Source organism: Xenopus tropicalis, chromosome 2 (genome assembly GCF_000004195.4).
Source record: "Xenopus tropicalis strain Nigerian chromosome 2, UCB_Xtro_10.0, whole genome shotgun sequence".
NCBI classification, from domain to species: Eukaryota; Metazoa; Chordata; class Amphibia; order Anura; family Pipidae; genus Xenopus; species Xenopus tropicalis.
This window is the reverse complement of record NC_030678.2, coordinates 12,661,094-12,679,623: the sequence shown is the minus strand read 5'-3', so window position 1 is coordinate 12,679,623 and position 18,530 is coordinate 12,661,094. Positions and strand designations below refer to the sequence as shown.

General features: G+C 42.9%; 2 protein-coding genes across 7 annotated transcripts in view; one reads left to right on the top strand and one right to left on the bottom strand.

Moving 5' to 3' along the window:
* Nucleotides 1–1,479, bottom strand: part of hlcs (holocarboxylase synthetase (biotin-(proprionyl-CoA-carboxylase (ATP-hydrolysing)) ligase)) — a 92,779-nt gene extending 91,300 nt beyond the window's left edge. For 4 of the 5 annotated variants that reach the window (XR_004221203.1, XR_004221204.1, XM_004912115.4 and 1 more), the window contains exon 1: nucleotides 1,278–1,479. The gene's annotated coding sequence lies outside the window, so the exon portion shown is untranslated. The remainder of the gene's footprint in view (nucleotides 1–1,277) is intronic. The other variant, XM_004912117.4, reaches the window with a different exon arrangement.
* Nucleotides 1,480–11,753: 10,274 nt separating this feature from the next.
* On the top strand, nucleotides 11,754–18,530 carry ripply3 (ripply transcriptional repressor 3). 2 transcript variants are annotated; one of them, XM_012956495.3, is made up of 4 exons: nucleotides 11,754–11,952; nucleotides 15,166–15,232; nucleotides 16,004–16,074; nucleotides 17,573–18,530. In XM_012956495.3, exons 1-4 carry the CDS (start codon nucleotides 11,849–11,851, stop codon nucleotides 17,838–17,840), a joined length of 510 nt encoding a protein of 169 aa, XP_012811949.1. In that variant the 5' UTR covers nucleotides 11,754–11,848; the 3' UTR covers nucleotides 17,841–18,530.

Here is an 18,530-nt window from a genome sequence, read left to right as displayed (position 1 = left end):
TAATGGTTAAATGATTCCCTTTTCTCTGTAATAATAAAACAGTACCTGTACTTGATCCCAACTAAGATATAATTACCCCTTATTGGGGGCAGAACAGCCCTATTGGGTTTAATTACTGTTTAAATATTTTATTAGCAGACTTAAGGTAGGAGATTACCCCTTATCCGGAAAGCCCCAGGTCCCGTGCATTCTGGGTAACGGGTACCATACCTATATCAGAATCCTTGCACCAAACTAATATTGCTCAAATAAGCAACGGTAACTGAGGATTAGATTACAGATTAACAAGCAGACATTGCACACACACAAAATCCTCACTTATACGGTTACATGTCAGTTGCATTTCCAGTCAGTAGGATTAAAAAAAAAAGACACCGGTCAGTGCCAATCTCCCCTTTAGCAGGGCGACAATTCACTGTGATTATTTCATATATTCCATGACTGCAATAGGAGATCAGGTTTGGGAAACCAGGGGAAAATACATGGAAATTAGAGAGCTCCCTTCACCTCTTGTATCGGTTACTGATTGCTTTATATGTTACTCTGTATGTCCAATGTATGTAACCCACTTATTGTACAGCGCTGCGGGATATGTTGGCGCTTTATAAATAAATGTTATAATAATAATAATAATAATGTAGAGTGTAAGCTCTATGGGCAGGGCTCTCTTCACCTCCTGTATCGGTTACTGATTGCTTTATATGTTACTCTGTATGTCCCATGTATGGAACCCACTTATTGTACAGCGCTGCGGGATATGTTGGCGCTTTATAAATAAATGTTATAATAATAATAATAATAATGTAGAGTGTAAGCTCTATGGGCAGGGCTCCCTTCTCCTCCTGTATCGGTTACTGATTGCTTTATATGTTACTCTGTATATCCAATGTATGTAACCCACTTATTGTACAGCGCTGCGGGATATGTTGGCGCTTTATAAATAAATGTTATAATAATGATAATAATAGAAATGCATAGCTGCAAACCATGCCATGTTTTGCCCTTGCAGGGAGTTGCAATTCAGCAACAGCTGGAGGGTATCCATTGCACATCCCTTATCTATTTGTTTCACTCTATGGGGCCCCTTGATGGGGTGGTTCCATGCAAATGATTAGAGGTTCTATAAGCAATGTCCTGGGAATTAGCTGTAACTGTTTGCTATTCACTATAGAACCACCATAATTAAGACAGCTGCAAAGTCTGTCAGGGGATTCTGGGATTTGTAGTTAAGTAACAGGTTGGACAAGGTGTGTGTAGGGGGGGGCTGATAATCCCACCTTTAGGGGCGATACTCTGCAGAGGAGCAGCAGTAGGTCACTCACACGCTTCCCTGGCTGCAGGTGTGTAGGAAGGCTCCCAGGCCGGCAAGCAAAAGCAAAGCTGTAACTTCTGACAGATTCTTGCACATTTCCCCCGACACTGTCACATGGCGACAGTCAGCCAATCCCTGGAGCTGTCTGTAAGAGGCTGACACACTGAGGAAGCGTTGTGACGCCTGGTTTGATTGGTGCTTTTCAGGCAAGTTTGTCCATTGGCTAAGCGGCTCCAGTCCTGTTTCCGCCCACTAGAGCTGTGAGCCTGGTGCAGTGTGTGAATGAGTCTCTATAGTGTAGGTAGGACATGGGGAGGGTGCTGGGAGCTGTGTAAGTGCCTGAATGGCGTTTTGCTACAGCTTTATACACGACAACCATTCATGTGCTATAGTATATTGGTTGCAATGTCGCCTCCACAAAGTCTCAAATAAATTCAAAAAATCAAATAAAAGTCTGATAGGGCAACTCCAGGTGTGGGTTTGCCTAATGAAAGGCAATGTCATCCTACTTTCCACTGTTGTTCCTGCCATATTATTATTATCATTAACATTGATTTATAAAGTGCCAACATATCCCGCAGCGCTGTACAATAAGTGGGTTACATACATTGGACATACAGAGTAACATATAAAGCAATCAGTAACCGATACAAGAGGGGAAGAGAGCCCTGCCCAAAAGAGCTTACAATCTATTATTATTATTATTAACATTTATTTATAAAGCGCCAACATATCCCGCAGCGCTGTACAATAAGTGGGTTACATACATTGGACATACAGAGTAACATATAAAGCAATCAATAACCGATACAAGAGGTGAAGAGAGCCCTGCCCAAAAGAGCTTACAATCTATTATTATTATTATTATTATTATTAACATTTATTTATAAAGCGCCAACATATCCCGCAGCGCTGTACAATAAGTGGGTTACATACATTGGACATACAGAGTAACATATAAAGCAATCAATAACCGATACAGGAGGTGAAGGGAGCCCTGCCCAAAAGAGCTTATAATCTATTATTATTATTAACATTTATTTATAAAGCGCCAACATATCCCGCAGCGCTGTACAATAAGTGGGTTACATACATTGGACATACAGAGTAACATATAAAGCAATCAGTAACCGATACAAGAGGTGAAGAGAGCCCTGCCCAAAAGAGCTTACAATCTACAAGTATTATCACCGTTCATAAATGTAATTGCGCTTGAGCAGCCTCTGTCCCTTTTTGGTTCTGTCCCTTCAAACTATATAGCAGAAGTTTTCCTCCAGGTTTGTTATTCATTGTTTCAGGAGTCACAAGTGGGAGCGCAGAGAATATAAACAGCCAGGTAGACAGTGCTTTTAATAACAACATTTACACATAGGGGCACATTTACTAAACTCAGATTAAACATTAATGAGATAAATTCGTATTCTTTATAACTTAGAGAACATTTCGGAATGTATGCAAAAAGTTCATTAAAATTCCACAACTTTTTTGTGGTATTCGTTAAAAACCACAACAAAATCGTATTTTGCGTAAAAACTACGAACGTTTAGGAATTCTTTAAAGTTTTGGTTAAACTTTCCTACCTTTTCACCAGGTTTGATCTGTCCAGAACCATTGAGTCCTATGGAAGGCTTCCAAAGTAGAAAGGTTTTCGTGGCTTAACAAACTTTTCGGTACGAAAATATCATGACTTTCGGAACACAATTACGATATTTTCGTATGACCGATAAAAGCATTTTTGTGACATTTTAGAACTTCAGAAAGTATCATGGTTACTCCAAATTTTTACCATATCGCGTTTTAAGCCCCAAAAAGATTGGATTTTAGTATATGTGCCCCATATAGTTCACAGTGAAAATGAACAGTGAAAATGCGCAATACATGTTTATTGGGAAGTTGCTTAAAGTTACATTATAGGCAGCCTCTGGTGAATGGAATGGAGTCTATTCAGAGAGAAAACATACTAGCTAGGGGTAATTTTCATGAGAGCACCACTTCACCATGTTTACTCCATTTTCCAGTGATTCCTTGTCCAGGACCGGCACATATACAGTATAGGAAAGTAGGTTATTTTAGTGCAGTTCATATGACCAAGTCCCAGGATTCATGGAAACATATTGTAGTGTCCATGCACAGGAATCATTGGCAAATAAAGTAAATCTGGCCACTCACTGACAGATCCTCTTTGGTGAGGTCACCAAATAAATGGCTCTTTCCCTGATATGCCCACCTTGAGGTTGGCGATATTTGGCAGAACAACTGTAATGCAGGCCATCAGGGAGAGAAGCACATCAATCAACCAACATGCCCCCATATTTGGGCAGATAAGCTGCTGGCTTGGATTGAAAGGGCCCAATCGGCATTTAAACATGCACGTGTATGACCAACTTGAAGATGGCAGTATGGTGCTCTCAAAAAAAGTTCCCCGGTCAAATAGGTAGCCCTTCCCCAGTGAGTATCATTCATTTATGCTGGATTCAGTATTCAATCATATCCTACACGGTCTGTTCGGTCTGTAAACCCCTATTTTGCCTCATGAAGTCTACTTTAGCACTACCGAGAGAAGCTGATCTAGAACTGATATCAGCTGTGCATATTCCTGGTGTGCGGAAAAGACAATAGGTGGCATGACATGGTGACATGGTGGCCACCAAACCCACATTCCTATTCTGCCTTTATAAACAGGTATGGCCAAAGGGGCAGCTGGGGAGTTCACACACAGCAGGTGGCTCAGGAGCATGTGGGGGACCAATGCAGGGAATGTAGAATGGCTTTTGTTCTTTATGAAGCCACATGAGAGAGGATCCATTATACTGTAACTTGATGCTCTGATACGGGCATAACAAGGATCACGGGCATAGCTAGGATCATGGGCATATCAAGGATTATGGGCATAGCAAGGATCATGGGCAGAGCTAGGATCATGAGCAGAGCTAGGGTTATGGGCATAGCAAGTATCAATGCTATAGCTAAGATCTTGGGCATAGCAAGGATCATGGGCATAGCAAGGATCATGAGCATAGCAAGGATCATGGGCATAGCAAGGATCATGGGCATAGCAAGGATCATGAGCAGAGCTAGGGTTATGGGCATAGCAAGGATCATGGGCATAGCTAGGATCATGGGCATAGCAAGTATCATTGCCATAGCTAGGATTATGGGCATAGCAAGGATTATGGGCATAGCAAGGATTATGGGCATAGCAAGGATCATGGGCAGAGCTAGGATCATGAACAGAGCTAGGGTTATGGGCATAGCAAGTATCATTGCCATAGCTAAGATCTTGGGCATAGCAAGGATCATGGGCATAGCAAGGATCATGGGCATAGCAAGGATCATGGGCATAGCAAGGATCATGGGCATAGCAAGGATCATGAGCAGAGCTAGGGTTATGGACATAGCAAGGATCATAGACATAGCAAGGATCAGGGCAAGGCAGGAGCCATTTAAATACCACAAAATACCACTTCCTATGACCCATGGAGCGGTTTGTCGCCTGCGATAGATTTCTGCTATTGCAGGGCCACTAACCGCTCCGAAATGTCTTTCCCCTGGCAAAAATAGGAGTTGCCGGTGAAAAGTTCTTTGTATTGCTTACTACTATTGTTGCCGGTGGAAAGGCATTTCGGAGTGCTTAGTCACCCCACAATAGCAGAGAGCTATCACAGGCAACAAACTGCTCCGTGGGACATCAGCCTAAAAGCTCACATACTCCCGGTAACTGCAAGGTATAAATTTTTTTTTACCCCAATCCAAAATTGTGTCTATAGAATGCAGAGCCCAAGCCCTCGGGTTACATGAGGCAGGCAGAAAGATAGAATCCATATTGTCTGGGCATTGCTGAAGACACATTTCTACACTTATATAATCTACTGAGCATAATGAGCTTACTCTTCATTCAGGCAATGACAGAACAGAATCTCATCAGCACTGTCTGTTTATCAACCTTTTCACATGCTATGGCAGGAACCCTCGGCCTCAGTCCCACTTGTCAGAATCCTTATCTCCTCATAGGGAATTCTGTCTAGATAATGAGCTCAATCCTCACCCGCCCTCCAGAGCACTGATACTATTACTTAATCAGTCTGTCAGTGTTGCCTCCATCCCCACAAGCAGATATCAAACATTATGCTGGCTTTATTTGGCCGGAAATAAAATATAGATATCGGAAGCAAATGGAATGAAATGGAAATTAAACACAGAACAAATTCATAAAAAATTCCCTTTTCCAGTTCTTTTTTTTCCAAAAATATCCATATAATTTACAGTAGGTGGTACATTATCTGTTGCTATACATGAGTTCCCTGTATAACTCAGCCAGCAGCCTTGTGCCTTTATATGGGCACAGAACCCCTCAGTGTCTTCTAATATCCTTATCATTTACAGTAGGGGGTACATTATCCTTTATAATACATGAGTGATACTCAGAGTTCCCTGTATAACTCAGCCTGCAGCCTTGTGCCTTTATATGGGCACAGAACCCCTCAGTGTCTTCTAATATCCTTATCATTTACAGTAGGGGGTACATTATCCTTTATAATACATGAGTGATACTCAGAGTTCCCTGTATAACTCAGCCTGCAGCCTTGTGCCTTTATATGGGCACAGAACCCCTCAGTGACTTCTAATATCCTTATCATTTACAGTAGGGGGTACATTATCCTTTATAATACATGAGTGATACTCAGAGTTCCCTGTATAACTCAGCCTGCAGCCTTGTGCCTTTATATGGGCACAGAACCCCTCAGTAACTTCTAATATCCTTATCATTTACAGTAGGGGGTACATTATCCTTTATAATACATGAGTGATACTCAGAGTTCCCTGTATAACTCAGCCTGCAGCCTTGTGCCTTTATATGGGCACAGAACCCCTCAGTGACTGCTAATATCCTTATCATTTACAGTAGGGGGTACATTATCCCTTATAATACATGAGTGATACTCAGAGTTCCCTGTATAACTCAGCCTGCAGCCTTGTGCCTTTATATGGGCACAGAACCCCTCAGTGACTGCTAATATCCTTATCATTTACAGTAGGGGGTACATTATCCCTTATAATACATGAGTGATACTCAGAGTTCCCTGTATAACTCAGCCTGCAGTCTTGTGCCTTTATATGGGCACAGAACCCCTCAGTGACTGCTAATATCCTTATCATTTACAGTAGGGGGTACATTATCCCTTATAATACATGAGGGATACTCAGAGTTCCCTGTATAACTCAGCCTGCAGCCTTGTGCCTTTATATGGGCACAGAACCCCTCAGTGACTGCTAATATCCTTATCATTTACAGTAGGGGGTACATTATTCCGTATAATACATGAGTGATACTCATTTTCAGCCTGCAACCTTTTCAGTCATTTCAAATATCCTTATAATTTACAGTAGGGGGTACATTGTTGCCTTTTTTTTCTGTCCCTTCCATGCTTAAGCAACTATTAATGCCCTGCATCCCTTCACCCTATCCCCTGTAGCCCCCCTATTCTGTTCAGGGCCACTATATTTGTGATTCTCCCTTTCTCTCTTTGCAATTCTCTCATGGAAATTTCCTAATACTCATAATACATGCAGCTTGCAGCCCCTGGTGTACTCACTAAGGATCTATCAGAGCAGGGAAAGCGCAAAGTTGCCAGTCGGTACAAGCCCAAGCATGCAGCAGCAGAGGCCACGCACAGACAAATCCATAAGCTACAGTGAGAGAGAAACGCACAGTTGTGTTGGTGTTAGAACACACATTATTAGTTTTTCCCCTACAGATTTTGGGAGTCTGCCGGACTTATAGGAGATTATTTAGTGACAAACAGAAGGGGTTGCAGTTTCTCCATAGCAGGTTGGTTTCCCAGATAAACATGTGATGCAGATAACAGGATATTCTGCCTTGCACAACAGTACGAGAGGAAGCGGACATTCCCCCCCCCGAGTCCTTATTGGTGTTTATGGCAAAACAGCACATCCAGCCTTGATGTTTTGGGATCCTGGGAAAGTTCCGTGGGTGGCAGGAAGCCCTTCAGGCCTGCAGGTTATTAACTCCAGTCATTATGGGTGGGGCTGTCCCCAGTGGCACTTTGAGGGATAATTGCATTGATATAATTATTATTTAGGGCATCGGCACATACACGCAATACTTACTGAAGGTGATACCACGGCACTGAATCTCTGCCATCCGTCACTATTTAATCGAAAATTCTCCTACAAACATTGTATGATTTATAGACCACGGTTTCTTATCCTTTGTGATCCAACGCGTACGTTTCGTATGATTTGCGGACCGCATGGGCTCTGAATTATCCTGATCATTTTCACATCATGTCATTTATTCGATTGGACAGGTTAGAATATTTCGACTGGATAACAATATAATCTGAGTGAGTTTTTGATAGGTATATAGGTCTAAGCAGGTAAAGTAGATCATGAAGTTCATGATGGTCCGGGTGCTCATGCCCCAGACCCTCAGTATGGGGAGCCCAATAGGAACAAAAAAGATGAAATAGACAGACACTCTGGAACTCCAGAAAAAGTAGATGTAAAGCTCAGGTGTATAGTAAAATAAAAAAGGTTTTATTAACATATACACATAAATTCTATAAAGCCTTACGCGTTTTGTACCTAAAGGTCCCCATACACGGGCCGATTCTTGCTGCCGATATCGGTCCCTTTCCGATGGGACTGCCCACAGGTTAAAAAATCTAGTCGGATCGGGGACCGCATCGACTCGTTGATGACTTTTCCTATACCCATTGTTATAATTCGAATTAGCCTGGATTCTCCCGATATCGCCCACCCGTAGCATATACTAATTCGGATTCGGTTCGGTATTCAGCCGAATCCCTTACGATGGATTTGGGGATTTGGCTGACCCCAAAAAATTGGGTTTTGTGCATCCCTACCTATAATGGAAGTCACTTTCATACGATTGGTCTCTGCCAACTATTTCATGTCCAGAACATCCTCCGATATTTTTAGGGCTTTGTCCTACAATTTCAGTCTGAATGTGAGTTTTAGATCGTTACATCTAAACATACGACCGGTACTGAACGTTTGTTGGAAGAAGACTAAAATCTGAAAGTATGGCCAATCTTAAAAAAATCTGTATAAAAGTCAATGGGCAGTTGTCCTGGCAGGGGCCCCTAGGTTGGCAGCCCCCATGAGCCTAATACACCCCAGTCTATTGCTAAACACAGATGAAATCCTGCTTAGACCTGGCCAAATCCCATTATTTTATATGGAAAGATAAAGAACTACAATTCTGACAAAAAAGAGAACAACAATTAAGGTGGCCACACACGTGGCGATCTGCGATGGTCGCACAAAAGATCGTCAGATCCGCCACTAACCTTCAGGGCTGAAATGGCAGATAAGGAGGGAGAAACAATAGGATTTCTACCTCCTTCTGCCGATTCAGCCCTGAAGGCAGATCTTGCTCAGGCGCCTTCTATGGCGCCCGATCAAAATCTTTTGACCTGGCCGATCGGGGAGTCGACCGATATCAGCAGCTTCCTGCGATATAGGTCGCCTCGCCGACTTGCCATACACGCACCGAATATCGTACGAAACGAGGTTTCGTACATTATTATCGGTGCGTATATGGCCAGCTTTAGTCTTTTGCTAATTTTATTGAGGCGGGTGAATTATTATCAAAATAATGACATTTCAGTAACATTGTCCCAGTTGACCAAAATCCCCAATACTTTGCCTATTCCACTGTCCTTAGAATTGGGTTGGAACTTTAAAAATAGGCAGTTCAAAAAAATTTGGTAAAACAAAGGTTGGGATAGAAGATCCAAGTCCTTATGTGAGCTAATCACGTATCCTGCTGATTTCTGATAATAAGCCGATTGCGTGGTTCATTTTCAGGACTGAAATCTCGAGATTTTAGATTTATAATATATCAAATTTGAACCAATTAGAAGTTTTAGCCCAGATTGACTGGTATCGGTTAAATCAATGGGAATCACAAACTCAAATATTCAAGTTGGTGAATGGGTGGAGACTGCATAAAATGCTGGGAATTCAATTATCGTATTAAAATATAATTGTTTTGTTCTCATTCCAGAATAACCCTTTCAAGATCCTTCTTCTTTTTTGCTGATAGGGCTGCTTTTGTAAGTAATTGTTATTTGAATTCCTAAACCTGACTGTCCCTTCTCAGCCTGTCAGTTACAGCTTCTAATGCTAACGGCCTCCTGCTGCACAAATATGGCCGCCCCTCATAGAGGAACATGGGGAATCAGATAGGGAATGTAAAAGCATCAGGCAAATACTTTTATGGCAAAATTATAAATAGCATGTAATGACATTGTTATGATAGATGTAAAAAAGGTTACATTTCTGGTGTCAGTATCCCTTTAAGGTAAGTGCCAGTTGTACATCCCTGTTAAAGCAAGCTACCTCTTTTTTTTCGTAATGTGACAATTTTCCTCTGTCCTGTCCATTCTGCAGGGTACAGCTTTCCCCCATATACCCACGTACGGTAGGCAATATTGGGCTTATCCGATTGTTTGGCCGTAGGGGTTTTGGGGTGAGTGCTTATTTGTGCCCTGGGTACCCCTGAAACTATAGCAGGGTGACTGTTACCCCAATGTTTCTATATATCTGTAACCTTGTTATGGGCTAAGGGGGCCCAGCCTGAAGGCCAGTTAGGGGGGATTTGGGGTGAGTGCTTATTTGTGCCCTGGGTACCCCTGAAACTATAGCAGGGTGACTGTTACCCCAATGTTTCTATATATCTGTAACCTTGTTATGGGCTAAGGGGGCTCAGCCTGAAGGCCAGTTAGGGGGGATTTGGGGTGAGGGCTTATTTGTGCCCTGGGTACCCCTGGAACTATAGCAGGGTGACTGTTACCCCAATGTTTGTATATATCTGTAACCTTGTTATGGGCTAAGGGGGCCCAGCCTGAAGGCCAGTTAGGGGGGGATTTGGGGTGAGTGCTTATTTGTGCCCTGGGTACCCCTGGAACTATAGCGGGGTGACTGTTACCCCAATGTTTCTATATATCTGTAACTTTGTTATGGGCTAAGGGGGCCCAGCCTGAAGGCCAGTTAGGGGGGGATTTGGGGTGAGTGCTTATTTGTGCCCTGGGTACCCCTGGAACTATAGCGGGGTGACTGTTACCCCAATGTTTCTATATATCTGTAACCTTGTTATGGGCTAAGGGGGCCCAGCCTGAAGGCCAGTTAGGGGGGATTTGGGGTGAGTGCTTATTTGTGCCCTGGGTACCCCTGGAACTATAGCAGGGTGACTGTTACCCCAATGTTTCTATATATCTGTAACCTTGTTATGGGCTAAGGGGGCCCAGCCTGAAGGCCAGTTAGGGGGGATTTGGGGTGAGTGCTTATTTGTGCCCTGGGTACCCCTGGAACTATAGCGGGGTGACTGTTACCCCAATGTTTCTATATATCTGTAACCTTGTTATGGGCTAAGGGGGCCCAGACTGAAGGCCAGTTAGGGGGGGATTTGGGGTGAGTGCTTATTTGTGCCTGGGTACCCCTGGAACTATAGCTGGGTGACTGTTACCCCAATGTTTCTATATATCTGTAACCTTGTTATGAGCTAAGCAACTCCTATTGGTGCCTATGGAAAACCTTTTCAGAGCGGTTTGTTGCCCGCAATAGCAGAGATCTATTGTGGGCGACTGAACCGTTCAGTGGGTTCTTACCCTAAGGAGAGCAAATGGCAATAAGAATGATAGATTTTTTTACAGAAGGAAAAAAAAAACCTTCACCCTGCAGTCAAACACACAGCACCCAATGAGTGGATACAGTTGGTGGGATTAATACACTTTTGATGATTAGAGTAGGGTATTTGCATGCAACAAGGAGGGGCGCTCTGGCCTAATATTGCACCAGTGCAGGAAAATCATTTGTTCTTGGTACATTATATTACTTATGATTCCATTCAGACCCTCTCCTATTCATCCTCCAGCTTTTCATTCAAACCACTGCCTGTTACACAGTACATGCAAGGCATTGTGGGCTCTGGAGTCTTGCCTGGAGCACAGTTGGCTTCTGCTACATTGTTCCAAGAGCCAGAGAGAAGCAGTGCAGAGAATCAAAAAGAGACAGATGCGGCTTACAATAGCAACTACACTAACAAATGACAACTATATTCATTTCATGTATAGGATGCTTATAATTGTATTTCATTGCATAATTTCATTATTTGGCTGAGGTTTCCCTTTAATCTTAACATACAACAGCTGCTCCCTGGCTGGGCTGTTAGCATTATAGTGTTCCAGGCTTGTGTACGTGTGTGTTACTGTGTATGTGTGTAAGTGTGTGTGCTCAGGTGTGTGTCTGTAGAGCAGAGAGTCAGTGACACTTCCCAGTAGAGGGTCTGGCGTGGGTTCCCTGTCCCTCCCCCAGGAGGCCTCCTAGGCTGTAGGGGCGTGGCCTATTCAGACTGCCCCCTCCCTTTTACCTGGAGCCTTGTTTGCTCTTTGCAGAGAGTCCCTGAGATAAAGGTGCAGACTCTTGAATGAACTGGCAGTCACTACTCAGCAGCCACAGCTTCAGGGTCTGTCCCACACTCACCGCACAATGGACTCATCCCAGTATAGGCTAAAGGCAACACTAACCCAACTGTGTCTCTGCTCCAGAGGAGTCCGAAATGTTACTTCAGAGCATCCCGAGCAGCAGGACAGGTAAGTTCCTTGTTTACAAGCAGTAGGGCAGTTCAAATAAAAGAGACCTCAATGCTGCCCTGTTACTGGACTGCAACTCCCAGCATCCTCTGTTAGCCATTGATGTAAGCTATACAATCAGGACTATGATTGTGCCCGTCTCTATATAGCAAAAAGGCAGGAAGAACTGACAAGTTTCCTCGGGGAGATTTCACTGACAGCTTAATGTTGCCTTTAATCCAATGGCTCTGCAGCTAATGGAGAATATGTGCAGAGAATCTCGCTCCACAAGAGCTTGCAGTTCAGAGGTTGCATTTATTATGGTTGAACGTGATTATTGTGGTTGAACGTGATGGACGTATGTCTTTTTTCAACCAAACTTACTATGTTACTATGATATGGTCCGCTCTATAGATTTCATGGTTTGATTGTGGTAACTGTATTAATATGTATATAAAATGTACCCTTGTGGCTAGTACCGCTTTATACATGGCAACACTATGGTCTCCAAGGGCATCTCTTGCTAGCCATTGGCTGTCTCTACACTTGTACAGCGTTGCTGAATATGTTGGTGCTTTATAAATACATGTAAATAATAATAATAGTTCAGGTTGTGTGTTCCTAGCAGATACTGTACATCTCTAATGCAAGATGACATCACCGTGATGTAAGCTATTGCATCATCACTCTAGGGGGTTTCATGTGTGGTGAATAGGGAGTGGCGGATACATTTGTACATTGTGGCCCCTTAATCTTTTGAGAAAGAGAGTATGAATGCATTTTGGTTTCTGCCCCTAACTTGCTATATATTAGGAACAGGGATATCTTGCTGTTGTTGGACTATAACTGCTTCTGGGAGTTACATTGCCAGAAAGGGCAAAAGTTTTTGTTGGGGGGTCAAACACAAAGAGAGATTTTCTTTTGATCTTACCACTTCATGCCCATAAGTACAGTGACTTGGGCACAGGCTGCAGGGAATCCCATTGGTTTGTGCACAAGCGTTAGAGTGTGACAGGGAAAGGGCATAACTGAGAGGCTCATAGAAACGACAGTTAATATTTAACTTCTTTAGAAGCTGCACAGAAGAGCGTTTAGGGGAAATATTGACTTATTGGGATGTGGAGTGAGAAGAAGGTGTGTGAGGAAAGAGTCCTCTCGTGGGTTAAACTGAGTCATTGTGGCCCCCGGCACTTGGGGCTGTTTCACCAGGGAAACACTGTGTAACATGGGCCCTGTCGGCTTTTTGTTGTTGCTTTGATTTTTTTTTTTATTGTACACATAATGATCTAGAGCAGAGATTCCTAACCTGTGGGTTGGGTCCCCATTCTGATTCCTAACCTGTGGGTTGGGTCCCCATTCTGTTTATTGTGGCACCCCTTAATCCCCTTCTGCAGTAGGCAATAGATAATTCTACATTGAATCCTGGGTCCTGAGATAAAATCACAGCATGAATTTGGGTCCCATTTAAAGAAGGTTAAGCAATTGTGAAATAATGCTGCATTGTGGGTAAAGAAAACTATGCATGCCTATTTTGCACTTCATAAATGAGCCCCATGGCGCTTTGCCTGTGGCGTTTGGAGGGGGTCTGTGGTGATTTTGACCTGCATTCATGGCTTCAGTCAAAATCTAAGGCTCACAGCAGGACCGAAAATCAGAAAATGATTGCAAAATTCTACCATCTGGGAACTGTGGTTCCATAGTTGCACTTAGGGTAAACAGAGGTGCTCCCTTCAGATAGTGGGGTCCTCTAGAGCTGCACTAGGAGCTAAGAAGAGGTGTTGGGGGGTATCAGGTTAAGATGATAACTACAATAAAGCAAAATTGTACAGGTATGGGACCTGTTATCTATAAAACCCGTTATCCAGAAAGTTCCGAATTACGGAAAGGACATCTCCCATAGACTCCATTTTAAGGAAATAATTCACATTTTTAAGAAATATTTCCTTTTTTTTCTGTAATAATAAAACAGTACCTTGTACTTGATCCCAACTAAGATATAATTACCCCTTATTGGGGGCAGAACAGCCCTATTGGGTTTATTTCATGGTTAAATGATTCCCTTTTCTCTGTAATAATAAAACAGTACCTGTACTTGATCCCAACTAAGATATAATTACCCCTTATTGGGGGCAGAACAGCCCTATTGGTTTTATTTCATGGTTAAATGATTCCCTTTTCTCTGTAATAATAAAACATTACCTGTACTTGATCCCAACTAAGATATAATTACCCCTTATTGGGGGCAGAACAGCCCTATTGGGTTTATTTAATGGTTAAATGATTCCTTTTTCTCTGTAATAATAAAACAGTACTTGTACTTGATCCCAACTAAGATATAATTACCCCTTATTGGGGGCAGAACAGCCCTATTGGGTTTATTTAATGGTTAAATGATTCCCTTTTCTCTGTAATAATAAAACAGTACCTGTACTTTATCCCAACTAAGATATAATTACCCCTTATTGGGGGCAGAACAGCCCTATTGGGTTTATTTAATGGTTAAATGATTCCTTTTTCTCTGTAATAATAAAACAGTACTTGTACTTGATCCCAACTAAGATATAATTACCCCTTATTGGGGGCAGAACAGCCCTATTGGGTTTATTTAATGGTTAAATGATTCCCTTTTCTCTGTAATAATAAAACAGTACCTGTACTTGATCCCAACTAAGATATAATTACCCCTTATTGGGGGCAGAACAGCCCTATTGGGTTTATTTAATGGTTAAATGATTCCCTTTTCTCTGTAATAATAAAACAGTACCTGTACTTGATCCCAACTAAGATATAATTACCCCTTATTGGGGGCAGAACAATCCTATTGGGTTTATTTCATGTTTAAATGCTTAAGGTATGGAGATCCAAATTACAGAAAGACCCACTTATCTGGAAAACCCCAGGTCCAGAGCATTCTGGATAACATATCAACTACCTGTATTGGTAGGGCAAGGTGATGATAACAGGGCAAAAATAGAATAGTAGTAATAGTAATAATATCTAGAGTCCATTCCCAGTATGCACTGTGCTGCCTAACAGTTATAACTGGTGTAATTCTATCCAGGGGGGGGGGGGGCAAATGATCAGTCACTGCCATGTGTCATCCCATGGCCGGAGCTGTTGAGAGGCTAATAAGGCAGATAAAGGCTGCAAGTGATGATACATAGGATGATACATAGGAGACAGTGCCGCCAGGGTGCCCTCTACTCACTCTTTACACCTTCATCTTTTCAGCAGCCTTACTTTGTGGAGACCTTGGCTGCTCAGAGCTGGAGACAGGGAGCTAGACGGACAGCAGAGACGGGTAAGTTCCCCTTGGGTGCTGACAGCAAAAGAGACACCGGTCTGAGAGGCTCTTTATGCGACACAAGCAGCATCTTCTACACATAGGAAAGGGCAGATCACAATGGGGCATATATATATATATATATTCCATATATATTGCAGTAGCCTTTCTTTATATATATATATATATATATATTCTAGTAACTGGGAGATCTGTCCGGTCCCTTAGGGCTGTCTGGCTGAGGATTCTTCTGGCAAAGAGTATAATGAGCAGTTTTTGATAAGTCATGTAGTCCAAGGTGGTCTTTTTTAATTGAAGACCATTACACGTACATAGTTATATAGTGGCTGAGATTGATAAAAGACACACGTCCAACAAGTTCAGCCTTCTGCTGCCTCCGCTTAGTCTTAGAACAGGGATAAACATTTCTGGCTCCACAACACGAACCTTTCTTTCTTGGAATCCAGAGGGGGTGCCCCCCAGTGCTCAGCTATTTCTGTTTCTATGCCCTTGCCATTTTAAAGGGGTACTTCACCTAAAAATTAAGTAATCTAAGCAGCCTAGCTATTGGTCCTTTTTGCACTGTCACTGTTTGACCCCCAGAGGGCACTGTTTAGTTCTGGCTGTGATTTTATAACAGCAGAGAAAGTAGTTTGGCTACTGGCGGCCATACAGGTGCATTACTTCTGTGCCCACACATTTGGTTATAGCCCTTATCACCCAACTAATTCTGTTTATTATTTGATTGTTGCTCATTTAGCTGAACATGTTTTGTTTTGTTTTTCACAGTTGGGGCAGGCCAATGGGGATCACAGAAACACTGGTCCAAAGGGAGCACTGGGATTTCAGCACCCTGTACGGTGAGTGTTACTGGTGTTACTGGTGTTACTAGCACCCTCACAGGGAACAGCTTTCATTTACATCGCAATGAATATAAGTTATACATTGATTTGTATGAACAGAACATTCCTTCCCTGTAGCTGCCCTATTGTTTTCCTTAGACAAATATTAGGGTTTGTTGTGCGCACAGAACATTCTTTTTCTGTATATTTGTATTAATACCTATGAGTGGGAGGTGCCATATTAGTACAGTATGAGTATATAGCTTATTGTGTGCCTAAACCCTCCGTCTTTGTAGATGTACTATTTATACATTCAGGTAGGTTCTGCCATACTGATTAACTTAGAGATGACAGTATTATTTATAAATTATTGCATTTTCAGAACATTCCATTCAGTGTTGGACTGGGGTAGCTGGGGCCCACGTCAGGGGCCCCCCATCCTAGTCACAGACTCCTCAACATGCAGGAGTGCCTCCTCCTGTTATTAGGGGGTGAGGGTGGAGGGCCTACATTGTTGGAAGGGATCAGGTCTGTGTCGGCAGGGCCCACTGGTTTTTTTGCCGTTGTCCCACAAGCCCCGTCTGACCCTGATTCCATTGCTGTATACTGATATTTATACATAGAGGTGGGAGCTGCCATATCTATGAGTGTATATAGCTTATTCTGCAGGCAGAGCCTGTTATTTGTATTATACATATAGGTGACCAAACCTGCTCTGTATATTTGGATATATTCATATAACATATAGACATCACCATCTAGTGTGTTTGTTTACATTCTCTCCACTGCTGGTTCTGACTCCTAAAACAGACCTGGAGGAGAATTGACTTTTGCTACCAGGTTCGGACTGGGGGGTGCAGGGGCCCTGTGGGTGCCCCTGCCAGCCGCGTCCCCTAAACTTCCACTCCGCAGGGTCCACCACCCAACATCCTCCCCTGAGTGCACATAAATTTAACACGTCAGGGGAAGAACGGTCGGGCAGAGGGATCGCCGGCAAGGGTCGGGTCTGGGCCGCCAGGGCCCACCGGGATTTTTTCCGGTGTCCCGGCGGCCTAGTCCGACCCTGTTTCCTACATTGTTTCAGGAGTCTTATGCCCGGGTTTGCAGATTTTCCTATCTACAATAGATATTGTGACATTAATAGGGTTGCGACCTTCCCTTAATCTTTTTACTGGCCAGAGCAGGGGCAGGACTATGATGTACATGGGGTGGACATGACTTTGGCGGGCTGCATATAAGGGGCAGACTAGAACGGAAGCTGGGAGAGGGGATCTGGGGCTGATCGGAGGCGGGCCGGGGGTAGAGGACAAATTATTACAAATTTACTAGCAGCTACATTGCTGGTAAATTAGTAAATCCAGCCCCCAGCTAGGCCAGTACCATACCGGCCGGGGGGCAATCCTAGACATTAATGACTTTGAAACAAGATTAGCTTGTATTTTAGATTTAGGGTACCTGGACTCATTGAGCTTTTACAGTGCCCTGGATTCTAATGGATTTACTTTGCATCATGCAGGTTGTACATGCCCAAGTCTAAAACCAGTGAATATCTGCAACATATGGGCAAGAAAGTCTTAGCCAACTTCCCAGTCCAAGCCACCATTCACTTCTACAACGACGACTCTGACTCCGAAGAGGAAGAGGAGGACGACGAAATGGAATTTTATAACTACTACCAGAACTGCGCTGCCAACGGAGTGAATAGCTCAAGGGGAAGTGGCGACAATTATTCCGTTCCAGGTGGTCCCAAGAGGAATATCAGTAGCCACACGGGAAGTGCTTAGCATCGAAGGAGCACATCTATGAGACTTTTATTAAGGTTTTTATTACCATAAGCCGCCAATGACCGATATTCCAGAATATTCATATGCAAGGAGGGTGGTATTGCTGCTCAGGTTACATTGCACACAAGCCCAGCAGTGCCGGCACCATCATGAACACTGGACCACTGATTTCTCTTTCCTCTGGCCCTTTGGCTTTATACAAAGCATGATAGTTTGTATCAAAACTATGTGTCATTCCATTTGTAGGGATTCTGGGCCAGCTCATAAATATATTTTATTTAAAGCTCCATTGAACATTATAGGGTGGGGGGGTCTTTGTATGGAAAACAGATAAAAGGTGGCAGAGCAATAAAATGAAGGGTACTTTGTTACATGTACAAAAATGGTATATTAAGTTTGCCCTTTATGTATAAAGGGTGGCTATGGCAAGGCCTTAAATCCTTATTTCATAGACTGTTGTATATACAGAATGGTCTTACTTAATGCCTTTGCCGCAAATGATCATGTATCACCCCTAACTTGGCATTGGCCCTGTGTTGAACCCCCATCCAAGCTCCCCATTCATGTGGAATATTGACATTTAAACTTGCACGACTGTAATATGTTGTATATACTGTAAATATGTTTTTGTATAATGTTTCTGAATGTAAAGTGATTTATACTGACAGGCAATAAAATGATTGCACGAGA

What these genes read in the sequence shown, in the direction of transcription:
- ripply3 (XM_012956495.3), top strand. Translation starts at nt 11,849, where the DNA reads ATGGACTCATCCCAGTATAGGCTAAAGGCAACACTAACCCAACTGTGT. An exon ending in CATCCCGAGCAGCAGGACAG is followed by an intron (nt 11,953 to 15,165) that starts GTAAGTTCCTTG and finishes TCTTTTCAGCAG; the next exon opens with CCTTACTTTGTGGAGACCTT. An exon ending in TAGACGGACAGCAGAGACGG is followed by an intron (nt 15,233 to 16,003) that starts GTAAGTTCCCCT and finishes TGTTTTTCACAG; the next exon opens with TTGGGGCAGGCCAATGGGGA.